General features: G+C 35.1%; 1 protein-coding gene across 1 annotated transcript; it reads left to right on the top strand.

Moving 5' to 3' along the window:
• Positions 1-1,939: 1,939 nt before the first annotated feature.
• LOC137653768 (uncharacterized) lies at positions 1,940-15,301 on the top strand. The gene is made up of 2 exons (XM_068387395.1): positions 1,940-2,124; positions 11,927-15,301. Exon 2 carries the CDS (start codon positions 11,927-11,929, stop codon positions 14,891-14,893), a length of 2,967 nt encoding a protein of 988 aa, XP_068243496.1. The 5' UTR covers positions 1,940-2,124; the 3' UTR covers positions 14,894-15,301.
• The last annotated feature ends 744 nt before the right edge of the window (positions 15,302-16,045 follow it).

The following is a 16,045-nucleotide window of genomic DNA, read 5'->3' as shown; positions in this document are numbered from 1 at the left end:
GTAATTTCTTCCATTATATACACCCATAAAACGCTGTGCACATACACATATTAAAATTACTTTGGTGTAATTACTACGATAATAATGTAATTTCTATGTATTTGAAAGGTGTTTATAAACATATTAAAATAACCTTGATGTAATTACTACGATAATAATGTAATTTCTATGTATTTGAAAGGTGTTTATAAACATATTAAAATAACCTTGATGTAATCACTACGATAATAATGTAATTTCCATGTATTTGAAAAAGTGTTTATAACTATAATGTAGCTAATAGCTAAATATCTCACAAATTTGATATTATACAAAGCCATTATCTGACTGTAAATGCTGTAGACATAAACCTACATAAAACATATTACAATTACTTTGATGTAATTACTACGATAATAATATAATTTCCATATATTTGAAAGGTGTTTATAATTACAATAAAGCTAATAGCTAAATATCTCACAAATTTTGATATTATACAAAGCCATTATCTGACTGTAAATGCTGTGGACATAAGCCTACATACACATATTAAAATTACTTTGATGTAATTACTACGATAATAATGTAATTTCCATATATTTGAAAGCTGTTTATAATTATAATGTAGCTAATAGCTAAATATCTCACGATTTTGATTATATACAAAGCCACCAGCTTAGGTTAGGCTAGTTCTCTCTCTCTCTCCTCTCTCCTCTCTCTCTCTCTCTCTCTCTCTCCAGGGGTTTCCTATATTAATTTTTTGCTCTATTTCTACTGGGTAGACTACCAACCTTCGAGACTAAGCTCATAACATGACTTTCAAAAAATCAAATCTAGTTCATCCAGTAAGTTCCAATAAACTTGAACTTGAAACCACTTTAACATCTATACTTTACTTATTTATAGAGTTTATAAGTAGACATTGGTCTACTTATTGAATCTGGTCATAAATTGACGAAATTGAGGTTGTTTTACTGTAATTTAAGGACATTACCAATTTCTTAAGTTAATTTCGTAACTAAAGTTATGAATTTTGTTTATTAAATACGACTCGTAAAAACGGCTATATGGAATTCCAACTCAAGATTGAGATAAAAATAACCTTTTTTACTCACAGACTTACCATTTATCTAATTTTAGGCTAGCATAGTAATCTAATAATATTCTAAATAATTTGATTTTTGATAAAAATAGAACCATTTAGCTGTCAAGTTGAAGGGGGGGGGGGGGAATTGATATACCAAACCCCCTACAAAAAGGAATAGTTATCTTGATGAATTCGTTTAATCAATTGATATCACAATCAGATCGACATAATCCATAAAAAACAGGTTTTAGGACTTTCTCTGAGAGAGAGAGAGAGAGAGAGAGAGAGAGAGAGAGAGAGAGCCCACCTACCCTTTCCGGCCCCAACCCCAAGCCAATCCCGGTAACTTCCAACTTCCTTACCTGTCCAAGAGAGAGAGAGAGAAGAGAGGAGAGGAGAGAGAGAGAGAGAGAGAGAGAGAGTCCACCTTCTCGGGCCCAACCCCAAGCCCATCCCGGTAACTTCCAACTTCCTTACCTGTCCAATGAACAGTCTGACCGGGGCAAAACTTGACGACGGGTTGGCTGCAATATACTAAGCTCCCAGTCCCGTCTCATATTCGCTTACAGTCCATTTCGAGCAGCAGAAGACGACGGATGTGAAGAACATTTTCTCTCTGAAGCACATTTTCTCTCTGAAGCACATTTTCTCTCTGAAGCCATTTTCTGTACCACGTGGACCTGTTGACACTTCGCGAGCGAAGACCACAATAACAAGACGGCGTTAATTCCACCTTGCGTTATTGACATTCACATATAAAAAAGGACAAATATTGGATTCTTTTGTGTAAACTTTTGTATATTAAAAGTTTTAGTGAAAATGAAGTACTTTATTTAATTAAATTGCTTAAAATGTGATCAGGTACATTGTGGGGGCGTGGTGGGGAAACTAGAGCGCAACCTTACCTTAAAGCCTGGAAGGAGTGTTGGAGACTTCGCCGAGCGAAAAGAATAACGAAAGGCAAATTGGATCTTTTAGCGAAATATCTGTTTCAAGTTGATATATCAAGAGGATAATGTACTTAATCATCGTTATATCATCGCAAATAAGCAAAGGTAAATATGTAAATTTAGAAATTGACTGTTGATGGTAGTGACGAGTGAACGTAGAGGTATTAAAAGAGAGAAAATGTGAACTAGAAATTAAGGATAATCACGTTTAGAAAGCGTTAAGTTAGACTAATGATTGATGGCAGTTCATTTGAATAAAAGATTAATCTAGGTTGAAAGTTTATTTGCTGAATGAGAGATTTAATTCTGTTATTCTTTGGGAAAATAACCTTGGCGATGAGTCAAAACACGTAACCAAAAGAGAGATTGGGAGAAAGACTAAACACCCCCCGGATTGCAACCTACATCCTGGAGAATGTATCATCATTTGACACAGTTTTGACGTCCTTCTGAAGTAATTACGGCCTTCGTATTATGGCAAAGCTTTTCAGTAATTAACGGAATTATATTCCAGCATGTTTTAATTAATGGTTTAAATGTTAACTGACTCTTGTACTATGTAATTCAGCATAATTAACATGCAAACCGTTATTTGATTTGAAAGAATATCTGAAGATAAAAGTATTAATATATATATATATATATATATATATATATATATAAATATCCTTTCTGGGTGGGGATACCTAATTAACGTGGTGAAAAGGTTTTATACAGAGCCATAACTAGAAAAGCTCTACTAGCTAGGGCCACGCATACTAGGTTGGTTGGCTGTGAGTGATCAGAGTGAAATCTCCCACCATCACTAATCCGCAGTGGCCAGCTATTTCATAACCACGATGAAATAGCCAAACCCCAGACATGAATTGATATGCCTGAGGCTTTGTCCTGCAGTGGACTAGAAACGGTTGTATTTGTTGTATGTGTGTATGTATGTATGTATGTATGTATGTAATGTATGTATCTATCTATCTATCTATATATATATATATATATATATATATTTCTTCACCCTTCACTGCTATATCGAAGCTAAGTAATCAATTGTCTTGATATGCCTTTAGCTATTTCTTGCAAAATCATGATCCTTCACACTGTCTCACTGCCTAATGCCTTGCCTCCCTCTTGACGACTCTCCAGCAATAACTGGTCCCACCCAAGCCCCGTTTACCCTCTCCTCCTCACCCCGGCTCACTCCATGTCCATACCATCTCTAGCTTGACTCTGTAGCTTTTGACACTGTCACACCACTTAATCCCTTGCCTCCCTCTTGACGACCCTTCCGCAATAACTGGTCCCACCCAAGCCCCGTTTACTCTCTCCTCCTCACCCATGCTCACTCCATGTCCATACCATCTCTAGCTTGACTCTGTAGCTTCGGTTTCTAATTCTTTTATTGTATATCTTGCACTACACCTCACTGTTAACACAACCTGTTGAAGCCTGTTTGTTCATGGGATTATTTGTTTGAATTTTTGTGACCTTCTTATCCTGAATATGTTGTATATAAGCACACTATCGGTTGAAATGAAGTTAGTTGCATTCACCTCGCCTATCAATTATCACCTACTTGGTCACTCGTACACTAGTTTGATTACAGTACAATAGATCAAAGTTTTCAATCTCTCTGGCCATTATATTATTAAACAACGTTAACACCTTCATATTTCCCTGGCTAATTGCAGCATACTTTCTACTCCTTTTCTCCTTCCCGTTTAGCACTAAGTACATGTTAATGATTTTAATATCCCCACTTGTTGTCAATCTAGGCTTCTTCTGTTTTGTATAGATCTCAAGGTTGGTACCACGATTTTACCCTTATTAACATTCATACCACCCTGTTCAAAGGGTTTCTGCTATTATCTTGCCTTTCTCTGGAATTGTATAATACATATATAAACTCACACCCACACACACACTCACACACACACACACACACACACACATATATATATATATATATATGGGTGTGTGTGTGTGTGTACTGTTATATATAAACCTTTGAATATTATATGCTGTTTATATATATATATATATATACATAAACTGTATATATATATATATACATAAACTGTATATATATATATATATATACAGTTATATATATACATATATATATATATATATACTGTATATATATATATATATATGCGTGTGTGTGTACGGCTTATATATAAACCTTTGAATATTATATGCTGTGTATATATGTATAATATATATTATATATAGAGAGAGAGAGAGAGAGAGAGAGAGAGAGAGAGAGAGAGAGAATGTCTTCAAGACAGTCCGGGGAAATGTTCATTCAACCACTAACTACGATTCCTGCTTTTTTTTTTTTTCCTGTTGGTACCCTTGAGCTTATAGCATCCCTGCTTTTCTAACTAGGGTTGTAGCTTAGATAATAATAATAATAATAATAATAATAATAATAATAATATGCCTAAAGTACTCACAACAATGCACATTGTTGATCATGACTTATGATCCATAAAAGCAAGTTAATATATTGGGAATGTATTTTTTTATGTGTTCAAGTAGAGTTTGATTCTTTGGGCTATGTTAATTTTACCCCCTTTTTATTATTCACTTCTAATTTACATTTTTCCACTTTTTTTGTATGATAATGATAAAAAGAAGACAAATATGACATGGGTGTCAACAGGATCTATAAATAATTCAGTTCAGTTGTTTGCATCGGCACCCCCCCTTAACTTTCTTTTTTATTCTAATTCTTTTATTTTCTTCTCTCTTTTATTCGCATCTGATATAAATATTATTTTCTTTTCCCTATTCCTTCTTTCTTAAACGAAGACTCGGTCACCTAAAATCAGAGGTATAATCGAACACCAGACAATATTAGACGTCAGACATTTATCAGGAGAAAAGAAAGTTGCTAGATTTCACCAGCGAAAAAAAAGTCCAGACACCAGTTTTGTTGGTCTGTGAACAAACCTGATACATCCTTATATAGTAGTCTTATAGATAGGTGCTTTAAGGCAGTTTTTATATCTGGTTTAGCCCCGACACAAGGAACGAAATCAAACAAACGGGGATAGAGAAAGTGGTTTGCCTATTTCCAAATATTCCGGGAGCAATTGTACCCTCTAGAATCCAGTCCAGAATTCAAGATCAGGTTTTTGTAAATTCTTTCTTTTTTTTCCATACAAACTTTCACGTAAATTGGAGGTCTGGTTTATTTTTTTACATTGCTTTATTTTTTATAATTCAATAAAACTGGTTTATGTACTCCGTTATACGGATTTCACATTGTATACAAATTTGATTATTACAGACAAACCTGTGATCTTACTGTCCGTTTAAAAAGAACCCATTTCTTTTATATTTAAGTTAACTTATTGATTAATAATTGTATAATCTTAATTCATACACTGAGTTGACCTTTATTAACAACAGCTTCATAATATAAATTTATGAAAGATGCAGACCTTGAGAATGAAGAAGATATGCGTACTGACCAAAAGCCTTTATTCTTGGAATTTGTTGAATTTAGCAGAAACGTAGACCTGGCTAATGCTTTAATTTTTAATATTTTTATAGATTAAGCTTAAACTCTAAGTTTTTTTAATCACTAATAACCCTATAAAGGGTCGTGGTGGCCTGTTAGTAACGTCCTTGCCTGGTGATCGCTAGTTCCTTTGGACGCTGCAACCTCCCCATCCTTTTGAGCTAAGGATGTGGGTTTGGGGGAGCCTATAGGTCTATCTGGTGAGTCATCAGCAGCCATTGCCTGTCTCTCCCGAGTCCTAGCTTGGGTGGAGAGGGTGCTTCGGGGCTGATCATATCTATATATGGTCAGTCTCTAGGGCATTGTCCTGCTTGATAGAGCAATGTCACTGTCCTTTTCCTCTGCCATTCATGAGTGGCCTTTAAACCGATTCTACTAGAAGTGAATCCAATAACAACAACAACAACAAAAACAAATGCAGCCGTTTCTAGTCCACTGCAGGACAAAGGCCTCAGACATGTCTGGGGATTGGCCAGTTTTCATCACCACGCTGGTTAACTACGAATTGGTGATGGTGGGATATTTTCGTCTAATCTCTAACAGCAAACCAATCTAGTATAGGTGGCCCTAACAAGTACAGTTTTGCTGATTATGGCAATACGCAATCCCTTTAATCACGGTATATATATATATATATATATATACATACAATATATATATATATACATATATATATATAATATATGTAGTATATATATATATATATATATATATGTATATATATATATATATATATATATGTATATATATATACATACAATATATATATATACATATATATATATATAAATATATATACATATATATATTTGTATATATATATATATATATATATATACATATAAATCAAGAAGACAAGTGGTCCTCAAAACTCGACAATTATTTCCAAAACTTTTCTATTTTCTCGTAAGTCACGACTTTCCTGTTCAAGGTCACTATAAATGTTTTCCATCCTGACCTTTCTTTGACCTTGTGACATCACGGCGACCCGCAATTACAGGTGATATTTCTTCCCTTAAACTGAGGAATCTCGTGTTCATGACCTTGATAAATGTTTGTTTTCTTATAAACAGCGGCAGGTTCATAATTCGGTCAATCAATGACATGTCTGTTTTGACGTTGTTGCTGTTTTTTAGAATGATTTACCGTTAATTTGTTCTCGTCGTTTATTTATTTCCTTATTTCCTTTCCTCACTGGGCTATTTTTCCCTGTTGGAGCCCTTGGGCTTATAGCATCTTGCTTTTCCAGCTAGGGTTGTAGCTTGGCTAATAATAATAATAATAATAATAATAATAATAATAATAATAATAATATTTACTGTTAATTTGTTCTCTTCATTTATTTATTTCCTTATTTCCTTTCCTCACTGGGCTATTTTTCCCTATTGGAGCCCTTGGGCTTATAGCATCTTGCTTTTCCAACTAGGGTTGTAGCTTGGCTAATAATAATAATAATAATAATAATAATAATAATAATAATAATAATAATAATAATAATAATAATAATAATGATTGATTGAAATCTTAATTAAATGATATTTCAATGACAATAATATTCTTCCTGCTCACTATTTTGAAGAAAAAGTATCATTTTACGATATACTTCTTTCTGTTTTATTCAAAAGAATTTGTTAAGTTTTAAATTTAGGAGATTCAATATAATTCTAATTTGAAGAAAAAATATCATAAATGATTACGATATATTTGTTTTCTGACGATATATTTCTTTCTGTTTTATTCAAAGGAATTTGTTGAGTTTTGAATTTAGGAAATTTAACGCAATTCTTCTTTGAAGAAAAAATACATTACAATATATTTCTTTCGTTTTATTCAAAGGAATTTACTAAGTTTTAGATTTAGGGAAATGTGAACGTAATTTAATTATACGCATCGAAACTTATTTTCTCTCTCTCTCTCTCTCTCTCTCTCTCTCTCTCTCTCTCTCTCTCTCTCAAATGAATTATAAGGATCGAAGGTCTATTATGTTCTCTCTCTCTCTCTCTCTCTCTCTCTCTCTCTCTCTCTCTCTCAAATGAATTATAAGGATCGAAGGTCTATTATGTTCTCTCTCTCTCTCTCTCTCCTCTCTCTCTCTCTCTCTCTGTACATTTATAAACACCAAATAACACATTTCAAAAGAATGACTTTGAATATTATGAACAGCTTACGAAAGGAATATATTATATCTAGCATCATAATTAGAGAATTTCCTCAAGCTGCAAAAAAAAAAAAAAAAAAAAAAAAAAAATAAACACCCACACACACAAGCCATTAAATTATACATTTTATACATCGTAAATTATATATCTGGTTTCATGATTTCATAGATCGTCGTTTGAAGCATTTACACGACAGATGGTTTTGCTGGTCCAAGTCTATTGATGTCACAACGCAGAGTAGCCTGGGGGCCTTAGTAAGCACTTGGGCGAACCCAAGTACTTTCTTTTCACAGCGGATATTACTCTCTCTCTCTCTCTCTCTCTCTCTCTCTCTCTCTCTCTCTCTCTCTCTCTCTTATTATTATTATTTCTATGCCAGATATCACAGACGAAGCAATTAAATCACCCACCCATTAAGACTCTCTCTCTCTCTCTCTCTCTCTCTCTCTCTCTCTCTCTCTCTTTCCATAATTATGGGTGAGAGAGAGAGAGAGAGAGAGAGAAGAGAGAGAGAGCACCGGAATTGCATTGGCAAGGTCCTTGGGTTAGTGCCCTGTTTTGAGTCCATCAGTCAACACACTATAAGTATGTATGTATATACACGTTTATACATACACACACACACACACACACACACACATATATATATATATATATATATATGTGTGTGTGTGTGTGTGTGTGTGTATTATATATGTATGTATGTTTACATAAATTTACATACATATTGCAGTGTTTATGATTGATCAATATCATGTAGGTTGAGTTCAACTTTCATAGCATGAAATTAAAAAAAAAAAACACAGCAACGAATGTTAGTGAAATATGGAGACGTACATCCAGAAGAAAAAAAAAACTACATTTAGAAAACCTATAATCATATAATTATTTCTCAACTTGAAAGAAAAAAAACTGGCATCGTTTCTTCACAAATATCATAAAATTGACAGACGTTTCTTCACAAATATCGTAAAATTGACAGACTTTTCTTCACAAATACCGTAAAATTCACATATTTTTTTTCACAAATACCGTAAAATTCAGACTTTTCTTCACAAATATCGTAAAATTGACACGTTTTTTCATAAATATCGTAAAATTGACACGTTTCTTCACAAATATTGTAAAATTGACAGACGTTTCTTTGTAAATATCGTAAAATTGACAGACTTTTCTTCACAAATATCGTAAAATTCACAGACTTTTCTTCACAATTATCGTGAAATCCACAGAATTTTCTGCACAAATATCGTAAAATTGACAGACTTTTCTTCACAATTATCGTGAAATTCACAGACGTTTCTTCACAAATATCGTAAAACTGACACTTTTTAAAACACGACTTCTGGCGTTTACTACGTGTTCGAAAGCTTTAGGATTTCTGGAAAGAAATAAAGCCAGGAGAAAATAGATAGTAAATATTTGACCTCCAACTTCCTCATTGCTGTGGGGAAACGAACCTTAAAGAGAAATTTATTCCTTTGCTTGTTTATCTGTTTATTTGTTTGTTTAGTAATTTATTTAATTGTTTCATTAATATTCATATTTATTTCATTCATAGGCAAAACGTCAATAATATTTTCCAAATTGTTTATTATTATTATTATTATTATTATTATTATTATTATTATTATTATTATTATTATTATTATTATTATTACCTGCTAAGCTACAACCCTAGTTGGAAAAGCAGGATGCTATAAGCCCAGGGGCCCCAACAGGGAAAATAGCCCAGTGAGGAAATAAAACATGGAAAATAAATTATTTCAAGAACAGTAACAACATTAAACTAGATATTTCCTATATAAACTATATAAACTTAACAAAACAAGAGGAAGAGAAATAAGATAAAATAGAGTGCCCGAGAGTACCTTCAAGTAAGAGAACTCTAGCCCACGACAGTGGAAGACCATGGTACAGAGGCTATGGCACTACCTGAGACTAGAGAACAATGGTTTGATTTTGGAGTGTCCTTCACCTAAAGGAGTTGCTTACCATAGCTAAAGAGTCTCTTCTATCCTTACCAAGAGACAATAGCCACTGAACAATTACAGTGCAGTAGTTAACCCCTTGGGTGAAGAAGAATTGTAAGTCTTCCAATTTAAATATTGAGTATAGTTATCATGAAAATACATACATACACACATACATACATACATACAATGCAATATCAATTTCACAACACTGTTAAAAATAACGTAATTTTAATATGAAATTCTCCGTAAAAATATACTGTTCTCAGCCGTATTTCAGTAAAATACAGGCGACCGTGATTTGTTTCATACTTTGTTATTGTCTTTTACGGGTTGGTGACCTTAATATCACTCCTTAACGTCATTATATCCGTTTTTATAACGGTAAACGCCTGGCAACATTTATTCCAGGATTTTTACCCTTTTTTTACAGTAAATTTTTAACTGTATTGTTGATTGTTACTGAGCTATTCTAACTTAATTGGTCAGTATTATATCATACCAATAGATCAATTCACTCTAATCCGAGACTAGTATGACACTCCAAAATCAATCCATTGTTCTCTGGGCTTGGGTAGTGCCATAGCCTCTGTACCATGTCCTTCCACTGTCTTGGATTAGAGTTCTCTTGCTTGGTGTTACACTCGGGCACACTATTCTATTTTATTTCTCTTCTTGCTTTATTTTGGAAGTTTTTATAGTTTATACGTGATTGGTCTAATTTAATGTTGTTACTGTTCTTAAAATATTCTATTTTAATTGTTTATTCATTTCGTCTTGTTTGTTTATTTCCTTATTTCCTTTCCTCACTGGACTATTTTTCTAGTTGGAGCGCTATAGCATATTGCTTTTCCAACTAGGGTTATAGCCTAGCTTGTAATAATAACAACAACAATAATGACAACAACAACAACAACAACAACAACAACAACAACAACAATAATAATAATAATAATAATAATAATAATAATAATAATAATAATAATAATCATATCAAATGTCATCTTCGCCTTCAAATCTAGGGAAAAAAAACATAATTAAGAGCACTGAACAAAACCTGACTCAACATCGAGAAAGTTAGCAGTAGGGGATTCATTACTACACCTGTATTCATCACGAGTGACGTCACATCCGTTTCTCGTCAATGGGTAGATCGTGGGAAGAGGGAATGATGGAGCAGATAGTAAATATTGGGGAAGATTTCATCTCTGGGACCGAAGGAGCAGTGTTGCCAGGTTTTCTAAATGAGAAAAGGCCAATTTCAAATCAAGCGCAGCTATAAAATGACAAACCATCATTAGAAAAGAGCCAAAAGTGTAGTATCTAAGTACCACCTTTTTTTCATGATATTACTAAAGGCCAACTATCCCTTAGTATAAAAAGGCCAAAAGTGCAGTACTTAAGGACCACCTTTTTTCATGATATTACTAAAGGCCAACTAATTTCAAAAAGGCCATATTTGAGATTTTTTTGGCCTGAAAAAAGACAAACCTGGCAACCCTGCCAAGGAGGAATATAGCGATAACTTTTTGTCATGTATTCTCTCTTGGGCTAATCTTATGAGGGAAGGATAGTGTGTGTTTGTGTGAGAGAATTTTATTCTAATATAGGATCCAAAAGATGTAATTTAAGCTACTGCTGTATATAAATTTATAAAGTGTGTGTGTGTGTGTGTGTGTGTGTGTGTGTGTGTGTGTGTGTGTGTTTTATTTCAATGTATGAGCAAGAAGCAAAGTAACCTACTGTTGTTTATAAAGTGTATTTCCTTTTCTTGCATCAATGCTACCATTCATGATAAGTTTTGATACCTTTTGAACTTATTTCAAAACCTGGTTTAGAAAAATATGACACACACAGAAATTTACAATACTCTATCTGTTTATTTTCAATACTTGCACGAAATGTTTAAATGTTTTTATGCTGAACAGGCTGCCATGAGTCTTTTTATAGTTTATATATGAAATATCTGTTTCACTGTTGTTAATACTTGTACAATATTTCATTTTAATTGTTCAGTACTTCCTATATCGTTTATTTATTTCCTTTCCTCACTGGGCTATTTTTCCCTGTTGGAGCCATTGGGCTCATATCATCTTGCTTTTCCAACTAGGGTTGTAGCTTAGCTAAAATAATAATAATCAATAATAACCTACATTCCATCGAAATCTAATATAAAACCATAAGTAGTCTTTCACTTTGTTTTCTTAATGATTCAGCCCTTGACTAAAATTCTGTCTATTCTGTTACAGATGCGTTGGTTAAAGCTGATGTTGATCGGGTGTGTGATTTGGACGGCGAACACCGAGGACCCCCATAGAGAGAAGAGAGGGTTAACATGGGCTGAAATTTTGGGCGGTGCCCCTCCAAGGTCCATAGAGACTTCTATCCCACCCTCCTATGCTCCAAATGAAATAAGCAGAACCTCTACTCACACCAAGGATCCCCTTCCTGTGGAAGATGAGTACGCTGCCGATTATAACTACGACTACAATTACGAATATGACGAATCGTTCTTCGAGAACCCTGAGTACGAGTATGTCGATACGGATGACGAGAACTATGTGCCTCCGCCAAAAGTGGAAAAGGAAGGTAGTGAAGGTAACCAGACGGCTGAGCGTCGCACTCTGGATTTTTTCTATCATCTGTTCAGAGACCAGTTCCGCAACGGTCAGAACGAAGGGAGAGAGTCCACGACTAGGCGGCCATCTTTAATCGAGGAAGTGTTTGAGACTATAGACAACCACATAATTGCAGACCTACGGGAGTGGACAAATGACCCTATTCCCCTAAATTCTAAGCATGCAAAGAAAAACAAAAAACCTCTCGCAGCACCTTCTATTGAGCCAGTGACACCTGACAACAACATTGTGTTGATTACAGATGAACACGGTAATCAGCAAATCGTTACTATTCATGATATTGTCTCTTCTCTAAGCCACCTAGATGAACAAACACTAACTAATCTAATATTAAATCCATCCTTTAATGAAAGGTCGTCACAGGTACCTAATTTAGTTGCTTCAGGGAGTGAAAATGTACCTGTAGCTCTGAACACCCAAACGGTAGTTCCTCAGGAAGTAGCAAGGCCTGCGCGTCATACAGGTTCTACCTCTACTCCTGAGGAGGAAGAAGAGGAGGTATATGTTGTTCGGGATGAACATGGAAATATACAGCTTATCACTTTGGACAACATCATTTCTTCTTTGTCACTGTTAGATGATGATAGTTTGCATTCACTGCTTTTTGAAGATGCTACACTACCAGCTGCAGCACCTACTGCATCACAGAACAGTGTGCCGCAAAGCGTATCAAAGCCAGTAGTTGCTCCTCCAAATATACCAGCATCAGTACTTCCAAAAGCTACTACAACTACTACTACTGAAGCACCTCCAACTTCTAAATCAACTACTCCAACCACCCCAATTCCTAGACCAACTACCCTGACAACCCAAGCTCCAAAATCAGCACCAGTAATTTCTGATACCACAACACCGAGAGAACCTGTAAGACCAAGAAAGAAACCCCCACCATCCGTCAGTCATGATAAACATGGAAACTTACGGGTATTGGCACACCCAGGCTCTGTTACACTTGATTTAAAAGATTTATCTTGGAAGGCAAATGATAATTCAGAAAGTGAACCTGCAACACCTGCCCCCTTGTATATAGATGGTTCTCTTGTCAAAACAGATATTGATGGGAATATTCACATTACACCTAGCGCAGGTCAGCCTTTTCCTCTTGATATTCAGAGAATAATTTCAATTGCAGAACAAGCAAACTCGCCTGTGAAGCCAAATCCTGAAACACTATTAGATAAGAATTCACCCCAACAGGAAATCTCAACTGAAGAGCCACCTAATAGAGGACAGGAACTTTTATCATATTTGGCTGGGATTGAAAATTTCTTACCCGCTGCCATAGTTCCTAGACCAGTCCGAGAAACTACCCAATATTCAAAGACATCACCAGATGGTCCCGCTGGAGTTAATTCCTTTAGAGACTCACTTCTTCAGGCTCTTAACCATCAAAGAACTCCCCAAAAACCCACAACTCCACAGCCTTCAGTTCAGCCGCTGATACAGAGATTGGTACAGCCCGTTGTGCAGCCTATAGTTCAACCTATTGTTCAGGCTGTGACAAGCCCTGCATCCCAGCTTTCTTCTTCTGGAGGAATTGGTGCCACCCTATCTAATTTCATATCCAGTCTCGTTGGTCAACCTACAGTTCAGCATACTAAAGTTGTGCCCCAGACCGTGGAGAAAACACCAGAGGAAGAAGAGTTCATTAAGATAGTAGTCCGTCAGCAAGCACCAAATTCTTTCGATACAACTTTCGGAGATGTTACTATTCCACTGCCAAAGGCTATTCACTTCAGACCTACACCAACACCACCACAATTGGAAACCACTACAGAAGCCCAGATTTCTTCTAGATTAGATATACCTTCACCATGGCAAGCACTCTCTCCTCTTATTCAGAGATCACTTCAGCTACAGGCTAACAATGTTCCAGTTTTTATTCCTCCGGGAGCAAGGGGTCAGTCTGCTGCCCAACAACCTGTAGCTGCTGCCAGGTCTGATTCTGGCCCAATTTTCAGAACTGACAAAGTTCCTGTAAAAGCTAAGCAGGCTGCTGAGAGACAAGATCCAGCACCACTGTTGAGGAATAAAATCCTGTCTAATCTTATATCAAGAGCAGACAGGAGGACTTCAGACTCTCAAAATAGCAACAGAAGGTCTGGCTCTGGGCCAATACTGAGAACCAACAGCAACATTCCTATTAGAGTAATCACGAAAGAAGTTGAAACCCCCAAACCATCCCTGTCGTCAGTTCTCAAGGGTCTTCCACCAAGTGTTCTTGAAAGTTTAAGAAAGCAGGCTCAAAGCTCTCGCCCTGTGCTAGCTTCAAATCTTGAAAGTAAAAAAGAGGAAGAAGAAATAGAAGAAGAAGCAGATACCGCCCCTCGCCCGAAGCGTCAACCGGGAAACACTCGCGACAGAAGTTCGTACGCCGAGGACCCTCAGTACAGTCACGGAAGTACGGGGTACGGATACGGCCCGGACGGTGGTACCGGTGACCCGTGGTTTGATATATATCTCCTGGCCGATCTCACCAAAGTTTACAAGGTAGGGAATGAGAATCTTTCAGTGAAGAGCCCCATTATAGGCGACCCATCCTACTTTGTTGATACAAGAGATCACCATCATTATTAGTGACACTTTTGTTATAGATAATAAACAGACATTTAGGTTAGCATATTACAAATCCATTAAAACAAATTTACAAATGTTACCTATAAAACTTAATTGTTTTTTTATATATATGTTCCTCTATGTAAATACCTACTTGCTGAGTCGATTAAATGGATTCTAGCGAGTTAAGGGAATCGCTATCAGAGGTGTAAGGCATGCAGCTTCATCCTCTATAATTTTAATATATGTTAATGTATAACTATAAAAACCCAATATATCTAAAGATTTATGTAAATCGTTTGTTAAAATTTGTTAAGAATGAGCAAAACCATTGTTATCACATATCATCAATATCATCATTTACATTTTCAATGTATCCATGATAATTCCTGTATGTACGTATGTAAGTATGTATGTTTGCGTGTATGTACACACTTCATTGTGAATATATTCATTTATAATAAAATTTCAGTAAAATTATGGTTTCATTTACCTTTTTTTAAGATTGATTACAATTTAAAACAAAATGACTAATGTTTAAGATATTTCGAGATACTAAACAGAGACTTCTTATATACAAATTCATATTGGTTTCATAAACTGATACGAAATTTATTTCCATTTAATCCCTCATTAAAAGTCATTAAGTAATAGTCAATAAGAATGAGACTTTATAAAGAAAATTAGGATTAGCAATATGAATAAAGAAATAGAAAAATAATTTTCATCATAGCCACATAAACAATACCAACCATACTCCCTAGACCATTCGAAGCTGTACTAGACCTACTCAATATTCAAAGACATCGCTGGATGGTCCTGCTGGTGATATTTCCTTTAGGAACTAACTTCTAAAGGCTCCAAGCCATCAAAGAACACCCCAAAACAACCACAGCTCCACAGCCTTCAGTTCAGCCCTGATACAGAGATTGGTACAGACTGTTGTGCAACCTATAGTTCAACGGGCTTTTTATCTCTTAAGAACCTTTCTGCACCTCTTTTTCAAAAAAAAAAAAAAAATTGTAACCATTTGTATTCTGAAGAGGAAGGGAGATGATCCCTTCGAAAGCTAAATAAACTTCTATTTTTCATACATTGTGGGTTATTTTATTTATCATAAATACACGGAAAATTGTGTATTTTAATGTATAGTTCAACATATTGTTCAGGTTA

This window comes from Palaemon carinicauda, chromosome 14 (genome assembly GCF_036898095.1).
Source record: "Palaemon carinicauda isolate YSFRI2023 chromosome 14, ASM3689809v2, whole genome shotgun sequence".
Taxonomy (NCBI): Eukaryota; Metazoa; Arthropoda; class Malacostraca; order Decapoda; family Palaemonidae; genus Palaemon; species Palaemon carinicauda.
This window is presented reverse-complemented; position numbering and strand designations above follow the sequence as displayed.